The sequence below is a fragment of the Melanaphis sacchari genome, unplaced genomic scaffold, assembly GCF_002803265.2.
Source record: "Melanaphis sacchari strain LSU unplaced genomic scaffold, SCAv2.0 Contig2_pilon_pilon, whole genome shotgun sequence".
Taxonomy (NCBI): Eukaryota; Metazoa; Arthropoda; class Insecta; order Hemiptera; family Aphididae; genus Melanaphis; species Melanaphis sacchari.
The window spans coordinates 7,037,010-7,059,982 of record NW_020271173.1 but is presented as its reverse complement, the minus strand read 5'-3'; the positions used below and the strand labels follow the sequence as shown (position 1 = coordinate 7,059,982).

The following is a 22,973-nucleotide window of genomic DNA, read 5'->3' as shown; positions in this document are numbered from 1 at the left end:
TTTTAATATTTCTGAGTATACTAATTTCTATAAACATCATCTGAGTACTAATGTTTTTGATATTTGGGTTCGACGTGTTCAAATTGTTTTTAACAGTGGTCATATCTAATTTTAAACTATTCAGTTCTTCATAATTTCCCTTTTTTCTATCATTAATTGCTGCTTCTCTATACTATTTTGTAGTTCCTAAACATTGTCCAATAATTCACGCATGCCCGTAACTTCACGTGTTTGTGCTAAGTTCGTTAGGCAGCATTTTTCAAAATCTGACAATATTTTATTTGATTAAAGTTATTTGATATTATAATGGTTACTTAAATTTATTTTAACAGTAATAATGTTGTCCTATATTGTTTTAACGATGTCGTTTAATATAATACTGTAAAACAAATATAGAATGTATGATATAATTAAATCATAATTTATCTTCATCAGTGCACGTAAAATATTATTCAAATTAGAATTCTTGTCGTTGAAATTTTACAATTAAATAAGTGAAATTTTAAATTTTAACAAATCAAATGCATAAAAATACAAAATTGTTGAACAATTTATCTAATAATATTATCCGTACAATATGCTAATAGTCATACATAAATTTAAACTCATTATTCATTCGAAAAAAGATTATGATTTATTTAGAGCTCAATTAACAGAGAAATTACCAAATAATAGCTAGACTAGTAAGCAGTTAAAACCTTAAGCTTTTACCTACACTTGTTAGTCGTATTTTTAAATTATATTACAAAATTCAAATAAATTCTACATGTAAATTGTAATCCATTTTTATTCTTTATTTTATTTGCAGTATAAAAAAACCAATTATTATAACTTATAAGCTAACGACTGGTTCTCTCATATCAGATAAAATTTAGAATAAATCAGTGTACGAACACCGTTTATAACTATTTAGAAGGAAACGAAATGGCGTCATCGAAAATCAATAATGAAATAGATAGGAAATTTATTACATAAATTTATGAACGGATTATGTCTCCATCGGTGCCCTATTCAGGATATTATGAAAATGAAGGGGGACAACACTATTCCGCTATTTGCACGTATAGATTTATCCTTATGTGACAAAGATATAATAGTCGCAGAGTAATCGCTTCGGTGCTAAATTTATCTAAACTCTCTTTGATTCCGGAAATTGCTAATTTCCGTGTAATGACGAGATGCAGCTCACCATTCAGACTATGAATTTACGCCATATCCTGTGAAATACTTCAAAAAATATCACACCACCTGCTTGATTCTGTCGTGTTAAAATATAACATTCATGCACAATAATATTTAATGAATGTTAAAACTAAAAATATATAGATAGTAGATACCCAAACTTAGATCTCTGATTTCGTACAATTATTTATAAAACATTTACTTAATACATTATACCTAACACATCTCGTACGCCAATAATAGATAATAATAGATAATATCTTGAAATTTGGATATTTCGAAGATAAAATATAGTATAATTTTATTATAAGTCCATAACTGATTTTAAGATAAGATTTAAATGATGGATTAAAATAAATGTGACTTTTGTGTAGAATATTTAACATACTTTACGTAAATATATTTAAAGAGCTAAAAGATTTATGAGTTCTTTAAAATAATTAAACATTTTTGCTGTTGATCAATTTCAAATTAAGATCACCTTAACGATTTTAAAATGTTGTACACTGGACGAGGCACAGCAAAGAATGTAAATTGGCTTCAATTTAATTTTGAAAAATACAATATTTGTATAAAAAATATAAAGTATAGAAACATATTTTATTTTTTTACCATAAAAATTAAATAATATTTTTTTATCTTTTATACATACCTATCATACTCAACTATTGTTTTGTAAATAGATCAAAATAATGTGAATGTAAAATTATTTTTTTTAAATTTCGTTAAACTAATGTAAAAAATTGTACGATATAATAAAGTGTATTATTTTATTTTAATTTTTGTATAATATTACATAATTATTATTACATCGCAAAACACGCACGAGTTTCTATAATTAGTGTAATTATATAATATATATTGAATATAATATGTATTTAATACCTCATACATAAGTAAACGCCATGGAGATATTAAATTTCAACAAAACAAGTAAATCATTTATAAAACAATTCATAAAATATATTTCCACGCTCCATGACTCAATTATGGTTTTAATGAATGGTGCCAGATGGCCTTTAAGAATATACCAATATTTTTTTAGAACTGCAAGTAGAAAATTATAGTAAATGTAGGTCTTATAATTCCCTAGGAAACTATTACTATGGCTGTATTTTTGTGTAAGCAATGCGCATATTTTATAATAGGTATATAACTATAACATAAATACTAAATAAATATCATAGAGTTAAAAATGTATGTAATTTTAATGTCAATGTCTATAAATTAATTTTATTAACAAACGTTTTTAAATATAAGAAGGATATTTTATAATTATCTTAATATTAAAATAGATTAATTGGCTATTTACTGTTTAAGCTTTATTAATGTGCCCGAGTACAATAAAAAAAAATAAAATCCAGTTATATTATATTTCTAAATGAATTATCAATTGATCTATTCTTTAAATTTTATTGTTATAAAGCCTGGCGTCAAAGGCCATTGGCATAAGTTTTTATCCATTACATAATATATATATACAAATATTTAATGTTATATAATATTATAGATTTGACTTGATTATAAATGAAATCGTATTGTTAATATTCTGTGGAAGGCTTGATAAGATGTTGATAGTGCTTCCTTTATCCGTTTGCAACGCGGCATTCTGATACTATGTGTTTGATTGAGAGAGAGGTCACAACCTGCAAAATGGGCGGGTTTCTTCTTTTCATCAGATAATGGTGTGTTAGCCACGTGTCCTATCCGCAGTCTGTTTATTGCAGTTTCTATTTTCCTTGAAAGTCCGATGGAGAGGGCCATGGGTGAATGGTATTTTAATTTCATTTAATTTTGGAACCTTGTTTCCATGTCCGTAGCCATATGTTGTCAGAAATTGTTTTGTATGGATTTGGCGTCGTGTGTGAAACAGTTGAGTCTAATCGCGTTCGGGGATGTTATTGCATGGCGTGCTCTCGTCACGCTCTTTCATTTCCCGTAATCTGCTTATGACAGGAATCCATATTATACGGTTGAGAGCGGAATGCAAGGTCGTAGAGTTGATTCTGGATTTTCTGGCGATCTCATTCGGTTGGATTGATTTCAATACTCCTAAAGTGCTTAGTGAGTCGCTATGACTACTGTTTTCTGTAATGCTTTATTTTTATGAGGTCCACGGCAAATGAAATTGCCATGCCTCGGCCGAGTTATTGAGCAAAAATTGAGTCTAGCATGGAAACGTGGTCTTGAAATCACCACAGCCTCTGACACCACTTTCCATTTTGGAGCCGTCGTGAATATTTCGCAAAATCTTGTGTGCATTGGAGACGTAGGTGTAGTGTGGTGATTGCGGGGTGTGTTCTTCGGCGGTTCATACATAGCTTCATTGATAGGGGCTGTTCATATCCAAGGGTATTTGGGAGATTTCGTTTTATAACGTCCAAATGTGAAATGGGATGTCTTTTAGGTGTCGAGATTTGTTGCATTACCTTGAGGTTGTTTTGGTGCGTCTGGTGCTGGCAGTAGGAGCTGTGGATCCTCCTGATGTCGAGGGGCTACTCCGGTTGTATTAAGCACGTTGGGATCGGGCTGATCGAAAAGCTCCAGACAAGTTAACCCCATGTTTGTACAGTATCAATCATATTAAGCTGAAGTTTAGCTTTATGAATAGAATGAATTATATTCGAGCTTGAAAGGATGAGTGCCTATATATTTGTAATAAGTTGTGAAGAGTGGCTTCCACGATTTGTGGCGAGACATTTAGATATTGATTCTATAAGTGAGTCCTTTCTGGATAGTTTTGAGGTGTGGTATCCATGTGTTTCTTTGTATCAAATAATATGCCTAATATTTTTATGGTGTTTTTGATTGGTATAGGGGATATTGTCTATTGTTATGGTGGTGTTAACAAGATGTCTTTTATTAGTGAAGAAAGCATTGGGATTTTTCAACTGAAAAGAGAAGCCTGACAAGAGTCCAGGCTTGTAGTGCTGATATTGCGTTCTGCAGGTAGCTGATAGTCCTATTTGATTAATGCCTCTGCAGAATATATTGAAGTCGTCGGCAAACAGTGTGCATTTAACAGGCGCTTGTATAGCTAGTGGTATATCATTAATTGCTAAGAGAAATAATGAACCGATAGTGTGGATCCTGATGTCGCCGCTTTGAACATATGTTTTGATACTACGTTACACTTCACTTGAAACGTTCTGTCAGCAAGGAAACCTTTACAAAGCTGAATAGATTACCGTTACAGATAATGCTTGATAATATTTTAAGAATACGGGGCGCCATGTAGTATCATACGCTTTGATATGTCATATTATGATGCCCATAATTTGTTTACGAGAGTTAAATGATTTCCTTGTATGTCGTGCAATGTTGGTAGTACTTATGACTGGCTGAAGCCGTTCTGATGGGATCCGTACACCGTTTTTCGAGGAACCATCGGAGTTCAGCATCACGATTTTCCAGTATCTTGCCATGGTATTTAGGAGTGATATTGGTCTATAAGATTTCATTTCAAATTTATTTTTCTGGTTTATATTGAATATTATGGAGTCTCAACTTTTGCAGGAGGCCGATGACCATATTTTGTTGTATACCTAATAATTCTGCATTTAGGCGGACATAGGAGGTTGTGTATAAACTTATACGCATCCCATCAGGTCCTGGGGCTATACTAGTGCATTTGATAATGCCTGATCATATCAGCTAGCCGAATTGGAGAGGTTGCATCTGTTCGTTTAGTCAGGGTTGATTTTGGATGAAAATGCTACTCTCATTTGTACATTATTCTCAAAAAGGTTTATTGTAGTTATCATCCACAGTATTATGATAGAAGGGTCTCAGAGTAAGGTATTCATCAAATAGTGCATAAGTCTGTGCCTTTATTAGGAATATGATGGTTCTTGACGACGCGGAGGAGACCTGACCGTGCCATATGAGATAAATGATCAGCTTTAGACCAACCGGAAGAAAATGTTTCAAGAGCCGTTTACTTGACCAGATACTCCTGTTTAGCTCTGAGTTGTTTGAGTATCGAGGTCGGATATGTTTTGTGATTTGGAAACGTTTTGAGGCTTTGTTTTTGTTTGATTGAGTTCTTATTTTCACATTCACCAGGGACTTCTGTTGTTTTTAAATGATTATGTTTTCCTCATTATGACATCGTAGCCTGATAATGGACCTGAGATGAAAGTGGCACGTCCTCTATTGTGCTTGTATCAGATTGGGTATTATTTTGCATAAATGTCAATCCAGGTAGAAAAGAGGCCCAGTCCGCGTTTTTAACTTCATCTATGAGTGAGGCGGGTGACAGTGTTTTGGTGGATATAGCATTATATTAGGTGGTCGCTTTCATATCTCATGTAAAACTGACCATGATATTCTGGGCTATTATTGAGCCACACCTGAGAAGCGACAATGATAGTAGAAAGACGACCATTCGATGATTAAGTCTAGTTGGCTCGCCATTATTGAGTAGTGCAATTCGTATCATTATCCAAAATTTTCCACGATTGCCCGGCATCGGTTTCTGATCCCAAACGCACTGTGGCTATTAAAGTCCCTGAGCAAGACAAATGGTTTGGGAAGTTGTTTATGATGTTGTTCAGATCTGAGGTAACAAATGATGTCTGGTTTGAATGTATATGTTACAATGTAATTTTGAATCGCGTTATCTGAACCGCAGTAACTTTAGTCAGAATGTATCGTCAGGATCTGTTCGCTGAAAGTCGATGTGGATTAGAGATGACGCCGCCAGTCTGATTGCAGCTTTGACGGTTTGTAATAGATGTTGTAGTTTCTGGTATCTGGTATGTAGTTGCTTTTTAGATTAGTTTGAGGCCAATACACATGGGAGAGTATTTTTGGATAATTAATTGGGAACATGCTGCTTTTTAATAATAAAGCTATTTATATTCCACATTGATTATATTAAGGTTCGTCATCATAAAATACTTTATTTTCGTGCAGTAAGGCCAATGTTTGTAAATAATTATTGCTGTGTTGTGGGAGGCCGGTAATCGGTGAGATAATCGTTTCGATCAAGCTGGCTAGTCTCGTGATCTGTTCTTGATACATAGTAATTTATTCTTCGGGCGGACTCGTGTCGATGATCCGATCACTTCCATGAAGAAATTGAAGGTGTCAGAACAACGGATGGGTTATTACGTAAGTGTGCTTGTCATTAACCTTTAAGTTGGTTAAGTCGATTGTCATGGATTTTCAAAACGATTTCGCTGTAGTAGTGCTATCCAGTTTGACATAATTTGTTCGATCGATGAAACGTTTAGGTATTTTGGGCAGAGAGTTGTGAGACTTTGGCGGATTCTTTTAGTTTGGTTGCAATGTACACTGCTTGTTCACGTATTACGCGTTTCTGATGATGAATGGTGCTGTTATCCTGAGAGCTGAGGTAAAGGTATCGTGGAGCTCATTACTGAAAGTTGATGGTGCGGGCCTTTTCCTTGAACAGCGGGTTCCTGGGGTGAGTTCATTCAATATTATCTTACTGATTTTGTTCAATGTTTATATCTGTCGATGAGATGCTGTCTGTATTTTGTTATCTGACTGTGGAGGACCGTGACGTTTTCAGAGCAATGTTTGGATATCAAAGTGAATCGAGTTGGCTTTATTTTGTTGCATTTTGCAGTGGTTCGAAGTATGGACATTTGTTGCATGAATAACAGGTCATAGTATCGTCGGATAGATACACGATATTGCAGTTGATCAAATGAACTAAGATGGAACTCGGAATTTTGTCACATGCTCAGGGTGTATATACATATTTACCCTGAAGCTCCTATGAGCCGAACTCGTCATTGAGAACTGGCTTTCATAAGGTAATTGGATAACATTTTGGGGAGAGTTGCTTCGGCTTCGGAATGGCGCGTCGTTTACGTTGACGTTGATATTACGCTTGCGCTGATGAAGACGGCGAGCACGGTATTGTTGTGTTGTTTATTGTAATGAAGATTGTTTAGATTATTTTCCCGATACGTTTTTACTCGCAAAATATATGCAGAACCTACAAGTTCGAAATGCGTGACTGCACCCTGTATTAGTGCCGCATTGGCTGGCTTTAATATATTCTATTTGGGACGTCTTGAATTGTGTTGAGAATTATTTGCTGGTCTTTTTGGAAAAGACACATTTGCGGTGGTTTCGAGGTTTTTGAATCGGTCTGTTGGGCAAGGCACAGTAGTGGAGGTTGGTTCCGGAGCATCCATCCGTTGTCGAGGACTCGCGGAATATTGTTACATTATGGGTGTGGTGGGAAGTCAAGACAACATACTTCTTAACTGCGGTGATGTTCTGGTTACGCATCGGAAGCTACAAAATGCGATAGGCGACTGACGGTAACACACGTGTAATGGTCGGCTGTCAGACACACGTACTGTATCTTTTTAAATTATTTGATCGGTTATTATGTATAATAACTAATAAATACATATTTCAAACATTTTTCTAATATATAGGCTTTATTGAATACATATTGTAATATACGATATCTGTACATATTACACAATATGTCACCGAAATTAACAAACGATTATGTTTGGTATTATATTTTTTTTACACAGCAACAATATAAAATGGTTTATTAACATGGATAGATTTATTATATGATAATTATTTTAACCATCGTTAAATCTAATATTATTCATTGCCTACCTTGAATTTTCTAGATTGCAGCGTATAAATATTCACCATTTAAGTGATGTGGTCATTACTAATGTTGTTATTTATTTTATTTTTTTTTTACAGTCCAAGATGATGAGTTGTAATTTAAGCTTAAGGATCTAATATACCAATGTGTATTCAATTATTTCGAATAAAAGTAAATTTTCTTATATCATTAATTTAATAATAAATTATCAACTTAAAAAATATTCTTTTAATATTTCCATTAAATAATTTATAATCTACTCGAATTTCTGCAATTCTTAAGTTGTAATTTTGAATATTACATCGACAATGCACATACATGGAACATTTTATGTACAAGCTTTTGCTTTTAGTATTTTAATAAGTGTACAGCAATATTGTGTTTCTGCTTTCTCGACCGTAAGTAAAATAAATTTTCTTTAAACTAATCTTTAATAATTATATTAATTATTTCATATAAATTATCAGCTTATACAATTCATATATAATAACTAATTCAATATCCAATCAATTAAACCAAGATAATTATTTATTTCAAAAATGTATTACTAAATGTTTAGAATTATTAATTATTCAGTGGAGGTGAGTTAACATTAATCATATATTAAGATCGTTTATACATCTTAAACAATATTTACAATATGTACACTGTACATTGTACTATGTATCACCATATTATTATCATACACGCTTGCCCATTAACTTTAAATCGTAAATTATTATCTGAATATTTAATGTTAACTATTTGTACATGACTTTCAAAACATTTTCTTGCATTATCTTTATAAATCTCTAATAATTAAAAAATAACATTTTTCTTTTATTTTGAGTACACGTAGAAGTTTAGAATCAAAAAAAATATTTTTAATTTTTACAGTAATAAATCTTCAAGAATTTAATCATTATCCACAATTATATTTCGAAAACATTAAATAAAAAACATATTCTTTAGTTTGTTTGTAAACATTATTAGCAGAATTTAACATAAGTAACCTAATCTACAGTCTGAAAGACATATTGAGATATTTAGTACTTATTCATTTTTTCTATTTCTTCTTATCTAAGAATACCTATAAAATAAAAATAGTATCTTACATGTGATTGAATCTTAATTTATGAATGTGTAAAAATTGAAAATATGTTCAGCATTTCGTAGTTTTGTTTTTTATTGTAATATTTATGCATTATATATTTTATTTTTGATATGAAGGCAGATCAGATTAAAAGTAATGGATATCCAGTAGAAATATATGAAGTTGAAACTAAAGATCATTACATGGTAGGTTTAGAACGAATACCATATAGTAAAAACGGAAATAAAACAATTGGCAAGCCTATAATTCTATTGCATGGCTTGTATGGGACGTCAATGTATTACACACTTAACAATATATCTCTCAGTAAGTGTGTTTTAATTAAATTTTTGTTATATAAATAATAACTAGTATATAAGACAAAAGACTGAAAAATCATATTATTAATATATAAATTGATTTAATTATTAAAAATTTGTTATTGCGCTTGACAGCGTTAAAATCATTGGATATAAATGTCATTGATGTATGTAATGTTTTTAAACATTAAAAAAAAAACAACAAAGACATTAATTATAGTACGTAAAAATATCATATTTATAATATTAGAAAACTGGAAAACAAAATGAATTAACTATTGGTAAGTAAATATACGTATATCTATATTTTATTCCGTCATAGAATAACTTATAAGTACTTTCATGCATTTAAAATTTATAGTTAAATTCTAAATCCATTTAAATTAGACAAAATATAAAATACCTTTCTAAAACTTTAAAAACTATCAAATATTATTCTAGGTGGTTTTGAATAATTTATCAAACTGTTAAATTAATAATAATAATTTGGGTGTGATTCCCAATTTCATGAAATAACATAATATACCAGAGTATAGACATGCAGTGGGTATTTAATCTTTAGTTTAAAAAACTACACAATTTAATAATTTGCATTGCCCTCGTTCCAATTGACAACTGTTATAAGATATGTGTGGGTTTCACCCTTCAGAACCGTATTTTAGTATAGATTTTATCAACGACTAATAAAATAATTTTAATTAGTCTGATAGATTAAGATCACCTGATACACGTTTTAGAAAGCCTAAAATTTTCAATACTTAAAAAAAAAATTACTCGAAATGGATATATGGATTTAGGGTGTGGAAGAAAGCAAAATTAAAATCACTTTGTGTTTGTTTTCCAAAAGTAGTTTAGTAATAAATATTTTGTATTTAAAGACAACGGGATATTGGAACTGAAAAACATAATGACTTTAAACTTAGATACATTTAAATTTGAGCCAGTGGTTTTACTCCATAAAACCGGATAGTTAAAATTATCCTGCACAAAGTGTTTGAATACGTAGCACATTTTTTAAATTCTCAGCAAAAGTGTGAAACTTGCTATGTTTGAAAATTTTATTAATACCAATAATATAGATAAAAAAACAAGAGACGAGGAATGTTCACCTCGTGACAAACCAGAAGGAATAAATAAACTATAGATTTAGTATCGTGTCTATAATTATAATTATGATTAGTTAATTGAGGATTTTCAATACTCAAGTCACTTAGAATATTAATTAGATTATCGTGATTAACTCGATAAAAATCTTCCTCAAAATCAAAGAACATTGCATCAATTTAGGATTTATCGTGAAATAAATTGAATGTATAATCAGAAAAAAGGTTGCAAGTATAAGCATTGCATCCAGGCCAAAATTATACTGGTTGTTCATAATAATGTGATTTATAGAGAGCCGTATAGGTATACTAAAATAAATACAATTCTTTAAATTTTCACGATCGTGTTTGAAAAAAATTTCACCCAACCAGTGGGTTAAAAAGCTAAATCAGAGTTTATATATATTTTATTTTTTTATTTTTTGTCAATACTCTAATAAAATATATAATATTCAATATTATGTTAGTTCATAGAATATAATAAAATAAAATAGTAAAATATATAAATTTATTTTTTTAAATTAGTAATACATTTTTTCAAACTAAATATCAATGCAATGAAAAGAAAAACATTGAAACATATTATACAAATACATATTGTAAAATAATAATAATTGCTATAATTTTATACTATTTTTAATATTATCGAACAAAGGTTTCATATTATCTGATGCTGGTTTCGATGTTTGGCTTCTCAACTTTCGCCTTGCTGGCATTTCCAAATATATCAAAAATCCAAAAACTGGCCTGGTAACTCCATTGAGAAATATATCATGGGATTTTAGGTAAGATAAACTATTTTTTTTTTTTTTTTTTAATAACTTACACTGCATAAACAGCATAAAGTGAATAATATAAATCTGCAATAACTCAGTATAGAATATAGATTACTTAAATATATTATATAATTACCCTGTGAGTAAACACGCATTATATTTTCAACACATCAAGTATTCAAAAATATATTATAATATAAAAATCTGGAATTCCTCAAATTAAAAAAAAAAGCTCAATTTGAATTAGAGAAGAAAATTTTAATAGAACACTGTAAACTATTAGTAAGTTTACCATTTTTTGTAGCTCATAATTCGTGCTCAAAAGTTTAAGTCCAAAAAAAGTTTTTCATTTATATTTTAGTATTACAAACATAAGAAAAATAAATAAAATAATTTAATGTATAATTTATTTACTAAATTCGACATAATGATAAAACCAAAATTAATAATTGAATATTCAAGCTTTGATGAATTGGGAATATATGATACGACAGCTGGTATTGATTTTATCTTAAACAAAACTGGATATTCTACATTACACATGGGTGGTTATTCTTTTGGAGCTACTATATGCCTAGTTACACTAGCTGAAAGGCCAGAATATAATGAGAAGATTGACAAATTAGTGTTGATAGTGCCAACAGCAAGAATGAAGTACTACGACCGAAGGCTTATCATTTTTAAGATATTCCCCTATTTATTTCATGTAAGTAGCTAATAAGTATTTAGTATAAAGAATTCGTATTAGGAGTTTTTATAATAAAAAATAAAAATATTACATTTGAAGACGCCTAGAGTATTTGAATAATAATATTTTAAAAAGAAAAAATCTATCTTTTACAAATATAAATTCATACTTTGAAATCATGGAAATCATTTGATTATTATTATTTTTTTTTACGTTATTTTTAAATTTATAGTTTATATTTGAATATTTATATATGTAAATATGTTTATAATTTCATACTAATGTTATTCAAAACCTAATACAATTGTAATAATATTCTGTTATTTATAAATTATTAGAGACCTTTGAGAGGTAGGGGATATGTACCTAAGATGAAACATCCAGACGACCAATGGCTAGGACGTCAATGTAAAGAGAATAAATACATGAAACTATTTTGTCTTTATATAATGACTCAAGTACAAGGCAATCTTCTACCAATAGATTATGTACGTAGCTCATAATATTTTAAATTTTGATGAAAAAAATTGAGTGATATGTCTAAATTTTATAATTATTATTTATATGTGCTTAATTATAATAATATATTTTATTCGCATAATATATAATAGTATAATTTTATTCTTAGTCTAGTAATAATTTTTGTAATTTGAATTTAGAAGTGCTTGGAATAAATATAACTTTCCAACATACATGTCGGAATCATCACAATACTTATTTATCAAAATTAATTACACTTAACCTCTAATAAAAATAAAAATATTTGTTCATAGAGCACCATTGAAATCTTGAGAACATATCCTCAGCCAACATCTGTTAAAGTTATGACTCACTATTACCAACTAATACTCCAAGGTATGCATATTTAATTGTTTCGTGTTTATTATATAAATAGTAGTATAAACAATTAGTATAATTCCAAACATATATTTTAACAGTTATTTATTAGGTACGTCAGTTTATAATTAAGTTTTTTTAATTATTGATCATAAAAAATGATGATAAAAATCTAAAATAAAACCACTCACCTTGTATGAATGTCAAAATTGTTTTAATTATTTAAAACTTTTAAATTGTTATTTATTGAATTTTTTTAATTATTATTTGATAATCTGCGACCCTTTTTGTCCCAGTTTATGTAGATAACCGACGTTTCGTTGTATTTTAATTTAAAGATTTAACATTTAATTTTTTATAAAAATCTATAATTCTCGTATAGCTGTATGTTCACTTTTCGTTATTTGTGGTAGCTTTATCATACATGAGTTCTATGATGAATACTTATTCACAAATAAACTATGCTGTATTAGTGTTTAATTATATAAATGATAAATAATACCAGAAGCCTAATAATGATACTATATAACTATTATATATCTCGTTTAATTACAAATTTTTATACATTTCAGATTACTTCCGAAAGTATGACTATGGAAAAATTGGAAATATGAAGCACTATAACTCCACTATTCCACCCGATTATGATTTATCTAAAATAACAGCAGCAACATATATTTATCAATCAAAACATGATATCTTTGCTCCGCCCAAGGTATGAATATTAAATAATTTTAAACTATAATAACCATTAAATACGTATAAATGAACATTGTGTGAACAAATATGAACAAATGTGAACAAATCTACATTATATTTACAATATAATATAGCATGACCTTTTTCTTTTTTTTTTTTTAACAAACAATAAGTAGGCTATACTACTTTTTAATAAATTAAACTTACAACACATCTTCGTTTTTGATCATCCATTTTATTTTAATCATAAAATATTACTTTTGTGACACTCTCGTTATACACGTATAACATATAATAATACAGGTTTATACTTATCTATTGATCCCATTGACCACAAAGCGTGCAATAATAATTAACGATACGCATTAGATCCATCGTATTATTTACGACCCAATTCTTCGAAGAATAACATTTTCCCGTTATACCATTCGACACTTTTCTGTGTGGGGTTGTAAAATTAAGTTAAAGTCATCGTTGTGATTCTCGAGAAATCTATCAATATAACTTTTTTTGAAAACGGTTCAGTAATTTTTTTAATTATCCATTAGTGAGAAAATCATTTCAAATTTATATTTATAAGTACTAAGCCAAAGTCCAATTATATTTAAGAAACTTGATATTTTATCATTGCATTATTAAAATATAACATAAGTTTAAAAACTGTACATTGTTGAAAATATCAATGAAGAAAATAATACAATTTATTTAGATAAACTTTATTAAATAAAACTGTGAATTGTACAAATATTTATGATTATTACAATTTTTTTTTTTTTTAATTTACATGTATTGTATTTCAGGATGTAAAATGGTTAGTAGACCAACTGCCCAATGTCAAGAATGTCACAATGGTGAAGAAATTCAGTCACATGGGGTTCGCTATTAGCCCATATGCTAAATCTGTAAACCTTTTAATTGTTAAACATTTGCTAGAAAAAAAATTAAATGTATTAAAATTTTAAAATTTTAAATGTTTAATTAAATTTTGTATTTATATTCATATGGTGACTTTTAATTTTATTATTTACTAATTATAAGACTTTTATAATAATTTGTACGTACAAAATATGTACTACAAATGTTTAAACCATTATAATTACGTAAACCTACATTTTACAACAACAATTTGGCAGTTATACTCAATGATATTCATTTTTTTACCAATAATGTTTTGTATTGTGTATTTTTATTTTTATTCACTTAAAATATTCTGAAGTGTGAAATATATATATAAATAGAAAATTATATTTATATATAGGTTAGATTAATTTTAGAATAATTGCACTGAGTATATTTCTATACCATGTTTTGGTATGAAGCTGAATGATAAAATATGAAATTGTTTTTTGAGATAATGTTAAATTTTGGTATGGCATTTGTGAATTTAACACATTATAAAGAGGTAGTATTTTTCGTGAATTTAATTTTGGGATCTTTGTGTAATAAGCTATTGGTACCAAATCAAGGGACTTTACCAACTACCTATACGAATATGTTTGGCTTGAAAGAACCATATCTTTCTGATATTCAAGGGTTTTGTGTAACTCCAATGGATATAACAGAAGTCCAAATTGGTTAAAAAAGATATTTATGTAAAAATAAAATGTTTAGTGAAGTGGTTCGTTAACTGTGAGGCTTGCCTTTCTTGGGAGATGTAAGCGTTAAGGAGGGCAAAATAAATATTTATTTTTTCGAGATGCTTAAACCAAAAAAGTTTAGAAACTACTAGTTTAGTGAATTTAAATTAGATTGAACGGTGGGGTCTAAAAAAAATTTGTATTATATTTACGTTTGTTTCTGAGAAAGGGTCTCATGAGAGTAAAATATATGGATTCAAGTTTGACTTTAAATTTTCTATACTCTAAACAGGATTTTAATAAAAGATAATAGTGAGATGTAGAGAATAATTATTTGAATTAAAATAATATATACCTACGTGACACATGGTATTTAACAATAATTAATAATCCCATATACAATATTTTTTTTTCAACAAAAACCAATGAAATTTATCACTCGATATTTTTGGTAAAATGTGGCATACATAATGTAATTTACAATAACAAGTAATTATGCTATTGTAAGTCGTAGAGAAAAAAAGATGACTTGCCTAGTATTATAACCTAACTACTAAACATCCGTATCGATCCATTTTTATCCAAATAATTATAGCTAATAACAACCATACGTTTGTTTAAGTGCATTCAGCAACCAAAACCTGAATAAATAATTTAAGTGCAAATACTTGATTTCTAAAGATTTAAATTCAATATTTGCTGTTATACCTCGATATGAGCTCTAATAAACCGTTAATTTGGCATATATGCTAATATTAATATATTTAGCAAAGATTCCACAACTGGGATATTTGTCAAATAATACGTCAGTAAAACTGAATTTGTAAAGGCTGTAAGTATAAACTTTTCAAAGTATTAAGCTCTATATTTTTGTGAAGAGATATATTTAATATTTACTATATGAAGTTTATGAACCATAATATTATCATACTATTATTTCAAACAAAAAAAACATTAGGCTACTATAAGATCAACAAATTAATAATAAAATATTATAATTATTTATGCATTATTACAAAGTTTTAGAAACATTCAAACTACGTGTTTTAAACATTTCCAAAATAAAACCAAATAATTGTATTTTAATTAAAATTTCAAACTTAATTACAATAAAATAAAAACTAATACTAACTGAAACCATATTAACCCACGGTTCTCACGTAAAAGATACTTGAATACCTACTGAAACATCGTGCCGTGTTTTCATAACATTTTTAATTATTTAAATATATATTTTTACATTATTTTAATAACTAAATATTATCTTGATGTTTATAAGTTATAACTTACGATACTAATTAGTTACGATTAACAATATTTGAGAAATATATCATACAGATCAAAATTGAATAAATTATGATTTTAACATAAACTTACATAATTTTTAAGAACGCTAATTAAATGAACATATAATAAAATTAACGACTGAAAAATATGAATATAACCTATTATAAATATAAAGTAAATATTAAGAAGTTAGAACAAATTTTCAAAATTAATGATAAAAAATATAGGTAATCGTATTATTTGTGATTAAATTTTATATGCCAATCATATGATGTTTGATGAAATTTAAAATATTTTTAAAAATAGAAATGCTAAATATTTTTATTTATTTCATTATTTAATTCTTGAACCTAATAATAGAAGAAATATTTTTTCTTACAAATATTTTTTTTCGATTTGTTGTAAATTAGTTATAGATGGATAGTGAGAAAGACATATCATTCTCGATGTGGAATTAAAATGATGTATAATTTAAAAAAAATATTAAAATATTTAATAAATTTGTCATGTGCTAAACGTAAAACCTACATTTTTTTAAAGGGTATAATATCTTATATTGATTATTTAGTATTATTTATTATGTATCTAGAATCCTCGCTCACCAACTCCCCGAGAGTCAAAACTCTTATATCCCTATAAGTGGTTTTGCCCACTTTTACATCTTAAAATATAATATATATTATTTAAATTAATAAAAATAATAAACGTGAAAAATAAAATATACATAACATTTTTTAAATAATAGAGAGTTATGCTTTTATGAATATTCAAATAATAATAATAATAATAATAATTTAATTATTTATATTGTGTTTCTATAAAAATAATTTTTTAATAAAGATAAAATATACTAAAATTTTTGGATAACAGATAAAAATATAACTTAAAATTAGGTTTTATAAAACTTAAATATGCACATTTTGGCGATAAATCTGCATTAAAAACTTTATTTATGACAGTCAACTGCCCCTTCTCATTTTGGTAATGCTCCTCTTATCTTGCATCATATTCAAAAATATTAATTCGAAATAATTGTATTAGATTCTTTATGTTACTAATGATTTGCCTATTAAACTCCTAATTCAAGCTACGAAGTAGAGACAACGCTTGGACAGTGTTTTTTTTTCAAATAAAACTAAAATTGTTTTATAAAATAATGACTAATATGATTTATTACCTAAAAAACTTCAAATTATACATTTTAAAATAAGTTCAAAGAATTCTTAAGAGTAAAACTTATTTTACATAAAAAAAAAAGTAACCATGTCATAAATTATGTTTGTTATCACCATTGACTATTCTAATTTTGGTTAGTAATAATGCATAATATATTGATTTTTTTACCCTTAGCAGAATTTACAATTTAAATTTTAATAACTATATAATAAGCAATAATTGAAAATCAATTTATATGTTAATAAGAGAAAAGAAAAAAATATGTGGATTGTACCTATTAGGTTTGTATTTATATGCTTTTTAATTTTTTTTTTTAATTATTACAAATTATTGTATACATAGTTATAATTATTTTGAATCTGAAACTTAAATATTTATATAGTAATTGTATCATTATAAGTAATCTATCATTTTCTAATAGAATTTAACATTAATTGGTTCAAATTTCAGCCATAATCTAGGTAACCTTTTTACAATTCACTTTTAATAATTTTATAAAGATTTTCAATCATAAATATTCATAAATAAATAGCTTTTAATTTATTTTTACTGAACTTCAACTTTAAAATCATAAAATTAATACCTGTATCAATTAAAATTTATCAATTTAAATAACATAACTTTAAAATTTTACATGGATATAAATTAAATTTTAAAGTTTAACCACTTAACAATTAGTTTTTAATGAAAAAGTTAGTTTTCATAAGATTACAATTTTATTTTTTTTTTATAAATATGTTTATATTTTATTTTTTTTACCTACAGTTTATAAATTGATACGTTATATTAATGGCCATAAAATATTGTATAGGTCCTAATATTATTTAATAATGTATAACATAATGAAATAAACTCGCCAAGTTTGTAATATTAAAAAAATAATAATAATCGTTAATGAAAAACTCGTGTTTTTATTACTTCACGGTACTTAATAAATTTGTAATTAAATATTATTCTAATGCCCTTGGAGATTTCATTGAGAATTTATACTTAAGAGAAACAAATTGATTTTATTCTTTCAATTCTCAATTTAAATAAATTTTTACTCAAACTTTAAACATCACATCACATTATAGAATTAATTGATTTAATTGTCGTTAACATACAGTAATAATAATGTATTGAAATAAGTATTACTATACTAATTATTTTGTATTTTTATATTTTAAGAACTCGTGAATTAATTTAAAAATTAAAAATATGAATATTTATAGTATTTATTTTTGGATTACTATTCTATATAGTAGCACACAATATTTTGTGTCATCAAAAGAAACCGTAAGTACACATAGATAAACCTATTAATATAATATGTAATATAGCTAATAGCCAATAAGTATGCTATTTTTAGAACTTAGTAAATCTCTTTTAAAATACTACTTAAAATATTTTGAAGAATAAGTGCATATAACCCCAAAAAATTTAGCTTAACTTTGAAATTTTTTATGGTGTAATAATTAAATACAACTAAACCATTATTGTTGTTTTTATATTTAAAGTGGGAAAAAATCAAAGCTAGTGGATACCCACTTAAGATGTATGAATACCAAACTGAAGATCATTTTATGTTAGGTATGGAACGAATACCATACAGTAAATATGGTAACAAAACAATTGGTAAACCCGTGATTTTGTTATCTGGTATGTTCGCTTCGTCAATTATTTATGTATCTCACAACAAATCACTCGGTAAGTAATCTACTTATTAATTATTAAAGTATTCTTATTTAGGGAGTGCAATATTGTTCTTGTTAATATGATGGTAAAATGTATTTTAACTTTAGACAGTGATGAATATATTGTTTTTACAATTTGTGTAGTTTTTTTTTTATGTCTGATGGCATGTTTAGTGGCAGTAAAAATGCTTCAATCATGAGCTTTGAGAGTGGTTTCTAATAAAAAAATGCAATCTAACTAGGTCAAAGCGGTTAAAAGTATTTAGGTTTCTGGTATTTTTTTTTAAATAATTTGGAAAAACAAAAAATAAGTAATAATTACGAAAATAAGAGTATATTTACGTAAAACTAATTTTTAACACTATCTATCCGTATGTTTTTGTCAAAATTCAAAAATGAATATTTTTAAAAACTTGAATTTTTCACCAATATTTATGACAACATTCTAGGCATGATATAATTTTCAAAATATCATCTGTTTCTGAATAATTAAAAGAAATTTTAAAATTTACATTGTTTATGCATAATAATTTGTTGATGAGTATAAAATATTTTAACTTTTAAATATGATACAAAATTTTCTTAATAGCTGCTTTTAATATAACAAAAAAATACATGAAATAAAGTTACAATTTTTTCCACACATTTTAAGTTCAAAATTTTACGATATTAGAAATTAAATAAAATAATATTAGTTATTTTGATGGAATTAAAAAAATATTATTCGCGAGAAGCTGAATATTTCAAAATATTTCAATTAAACTTTAACTGTTTATACCAAAAATTTATTCATATCATATTTTATTTATTCGCAGTATTAACTTATTAGTAAATAACATATTTTAATAGTATTATGCTTTAATATTATAATAATTATAAAACAACAAAATATGTGTGTGTATGTGTGTGTGTGTGTTTTTTTTTTTTTTTTTTTTTTGTCAAAAATTAGTTCAACTTACTTTATTTTGATAATAGTAAAATAAATCACTAATATTAATATAAATATACTGTGAAATAATTAAAAATATGTAGTTAGAAATATATGATGACAGGCTGTCAGCTGATCAGAATCGTTTTTCATATGCAATTATTTATCATTGAATTAATATTTAATAAATCCATTATAGTGACCTACTCAATTAAACTCGACACATTTATAAATACTACAAAGATTAATACTATATATATATAAACATTAATTTCAAAGGTTTAAAACTAAAACTTAAAACTATTTCAACATACCCTTTTCACCATCAAATTTTGTTTAGGTACCTATGTATTACAAATTTTAATTTCTGTTTAAATTATAACGTTAATCATTTAGGTTACCTACTATCAGATGCAGGATTTGACGTTTGGCTTTTCAATTATCGAGTAACCGGTATGTCCAAAAAAATTAAAGATCCAAGGACCGGAATTGTACCTAAACTAAGTAGCTTAAATTGGGATTATAGGTGAGATATAAGTAAAATTCATTGTATATTTAATATTATGATTATAATGAATTGAATATTATAGAAAAATTGATTGACATAATCACAATATAATTTATTTTTTTTTATAAAATTAACATGTTCAAATCGTTATTAAACACTTATTTTAAACTTAGCCTGGATTATTTGGCCTATAATAACGGTAATTAAAATTAATTGATAATATTATTGCTCATAATATGTAGTATTATATAAACTTTGATAAAAAAAAAGATAAAAAAATACATTTTTTTAAATTAATTTTTTCAAATAAAATTTACCATCCTTCTTTTGAGCCAATTCATATTGTACAATTAATCAACATGAAATTGTAACTAATTTTTATCATACTATAATTTACTAATATTGGTTATTGACATTTAAAAGCCTGAATTAATATATTAAGTAATTAATAATTAAAATAAAAGAAATTTAAACTTATATGTTTTATTTGTATCCGTACTGTTTATAAATTAATTATTATTGGATTTCCAGAAATTTCCAATCTTAATACATATATTGTTTATAAAATTCTCAATATAATGATTTTTTTTTATTCTGTTGTGGAATGTTAAACAAACCCTTTTACTTTAATAGCCTCACTCCACTGGCCACGGATTATATGACATAATATATCAATAGCTTATTGGTTTCAGCTTTCATGAATTAGGTGTTTACGACTTACCAGCTGCCATTGACCTAGTCATATCTGTAACTGGGTATTCTAAAATCGACGTAGGTGGTGTTTCACTTGGAGCAACCATACCTCTAATTACATTAGCTGAAAAACCAGAGTACAATAAAAAAATCAGAAACTTGATCCTGATGGCTCCAGCTAGCAGAATGGGATCTGCATACAAGGGTGCACCATACTACTTCATTAGAGCAGCTATTCGAAGATTCTTAGTAATTATTAAAAAAAAAAAAATTATTTTATTTGTGATTAATTTTATTTTCTCAATGAACACGCGTTATCTGGCAAAAAAATACCTACCCTTTAAAATATTATGCACATTATTGTGCTATTGCCTTCATTCTATAGTTCCAATTATTTAAAATCCAATTGCATAAAATACTGAGATTTTCTCTAACGTGAAATTTTTTTTAGTGCATGGAATTACTTATCTTTTTTTTTAACATTTAATTATTAAACTAAATTTAGTTGGAAAAATATTAAAAATAACCAAAATAAAAAAATTATATGATTTATGTTGCTGTTTTCGATAAAATATTATAATGCAAATAATATTTAAATATTTATACATTAATATTGTACAAGATACTATATAATAAATATTATTTTTAGAAAACTGATTTCAATTTTCGTTACATATCACTTAATAATGATCCAGATAATATTGCAGTCGGACAATTATGTAAAACTAAAATGTTTGGATTTATTTGCATTCAATCAATGAACTTTATACAAGGAATGTACAATCCTCTCCATATAGTACGTATTATAATATAACATCTCATATTATGAGAATAATTTACCTACACATTTTTAAAAACTTAAATATTTCAAATAAATTTTTCCTTTTAATTCCAAAAATAAATGTTTGTCTTTGTTTAGGAACCAGTTATAGATGTGTTTACAACTTATCCGCAACCCACATCATTGAAAACGATTAAACACTATTTTCAATTATTGCTATCAGGTAAATAGTAGTTATAAAAATTATAATGTGCTTATATAATTTTTCATTTGTAATACATAAAATATTATAATTAAGTTGGAACTAACAATATATTTTGTTGTTATTTCCATAGGTCGTTTTACTAATTTTGATTATGGACCAATTGGAAACATGCGGCATTACCATTCTAAACAAGTTCCAGAGTATGATATAAAAAAAATTACTGCTCCTGCTATAATTTTGTACTCGAAACGGGATAATCTTGTACCTCCTCAGGTAAATAAATATAATAATCAAATAACATAAAAATATATGTATTGTTTATATTTTCATCGATAATAATTGCAAGTAAGAGTCTTTTATTGGGTAATAATTCAATCCTTTAATATTTAGATTGAAGTATAGTAATAATTTTATATATAATTGAATAAAAAAAAAATCCTTAAGTCACAATAACATAAATGGTGTATTATTATGGTTACACATGCAATGGGTTATATATATTGCACGTATTTTACGTAGATAAGTGAACTCATATTATAATGTTATATTTTTTATATTTAATTTGTATATGTTATTTATTTATTTCAGGACATTAAATGGTTACTGAACAATTTACCAAATATTAAGAGCACGTTTTACATCGATAAAATACCCTTCAGTCACCAATCTTTTGCTATGGATAAAAAGGCACATTTAATTGTTGGTCCATACTTAGTGAAGCAATTATCATCATAACATAATGCTTAAAAAAAATTAAGTATATTATTAAATCCAATGTAAGACATAATCATCACGTATGAATATGTATTCAACTATATTTATATAAGAAACAGTTGATATTATATAGTAATA

At 26.6% G+C, this 22,973-nt stretch overlaps 2 protein-coding genes across 2 annotated transcripts; both read left to right on the top strand.

The window, feature by feature from the left end:
* Nucleotides 1–6,511: 6,511 nt before the first annotated feature.
* LOC112595898 (gastric triacylglycerol lipase-like) lies at nt 6,512–14,225 on the top strand (the record flags this gene model as incomplete). The annotated part of the gene is made up of 8 exons (XM_025341286.1): nt 6,512–6,613; nt 9,005–9,194; nt 10,946–11,075; nt 11,529–11,772; nt 12,093–12,242; nt 12,528–12,609; nt 13,164–13,306; nt 14,091–14,225. Coding segments are annotated over exons 1-8 (1,176 nt in total), but the record flags the coding sequence as incomplete, so codon positions are not given.
* A 4,305-nt stretch (nt 14,226–18,530) lies between these two features.
* On the top strand, nt 18,531–22,856 carry LOC112596067 (lipase 3-like). Its single transcript, XM_025341545.1, has 8 exons — nt 18,531–18,608; nt 18,830–19,019; nt 20,331–20,460; nt 21,135–21,384; nt 21,785–21,931; nt 22,055–22,139; nt 22,252–22,394; nt 22,710–22,856. The coding sequence occupies exons 1-8, from the start codon at nt 18,531–18,533 to the stop codon at nt 22,854–22,856; spliced, it is 1,170 nt and encodes a 389-aa protein (XP_025197330.1).
* The last annotated feature ends 117 nt before the right edge of the window (nt 22,857–22,973 follow it).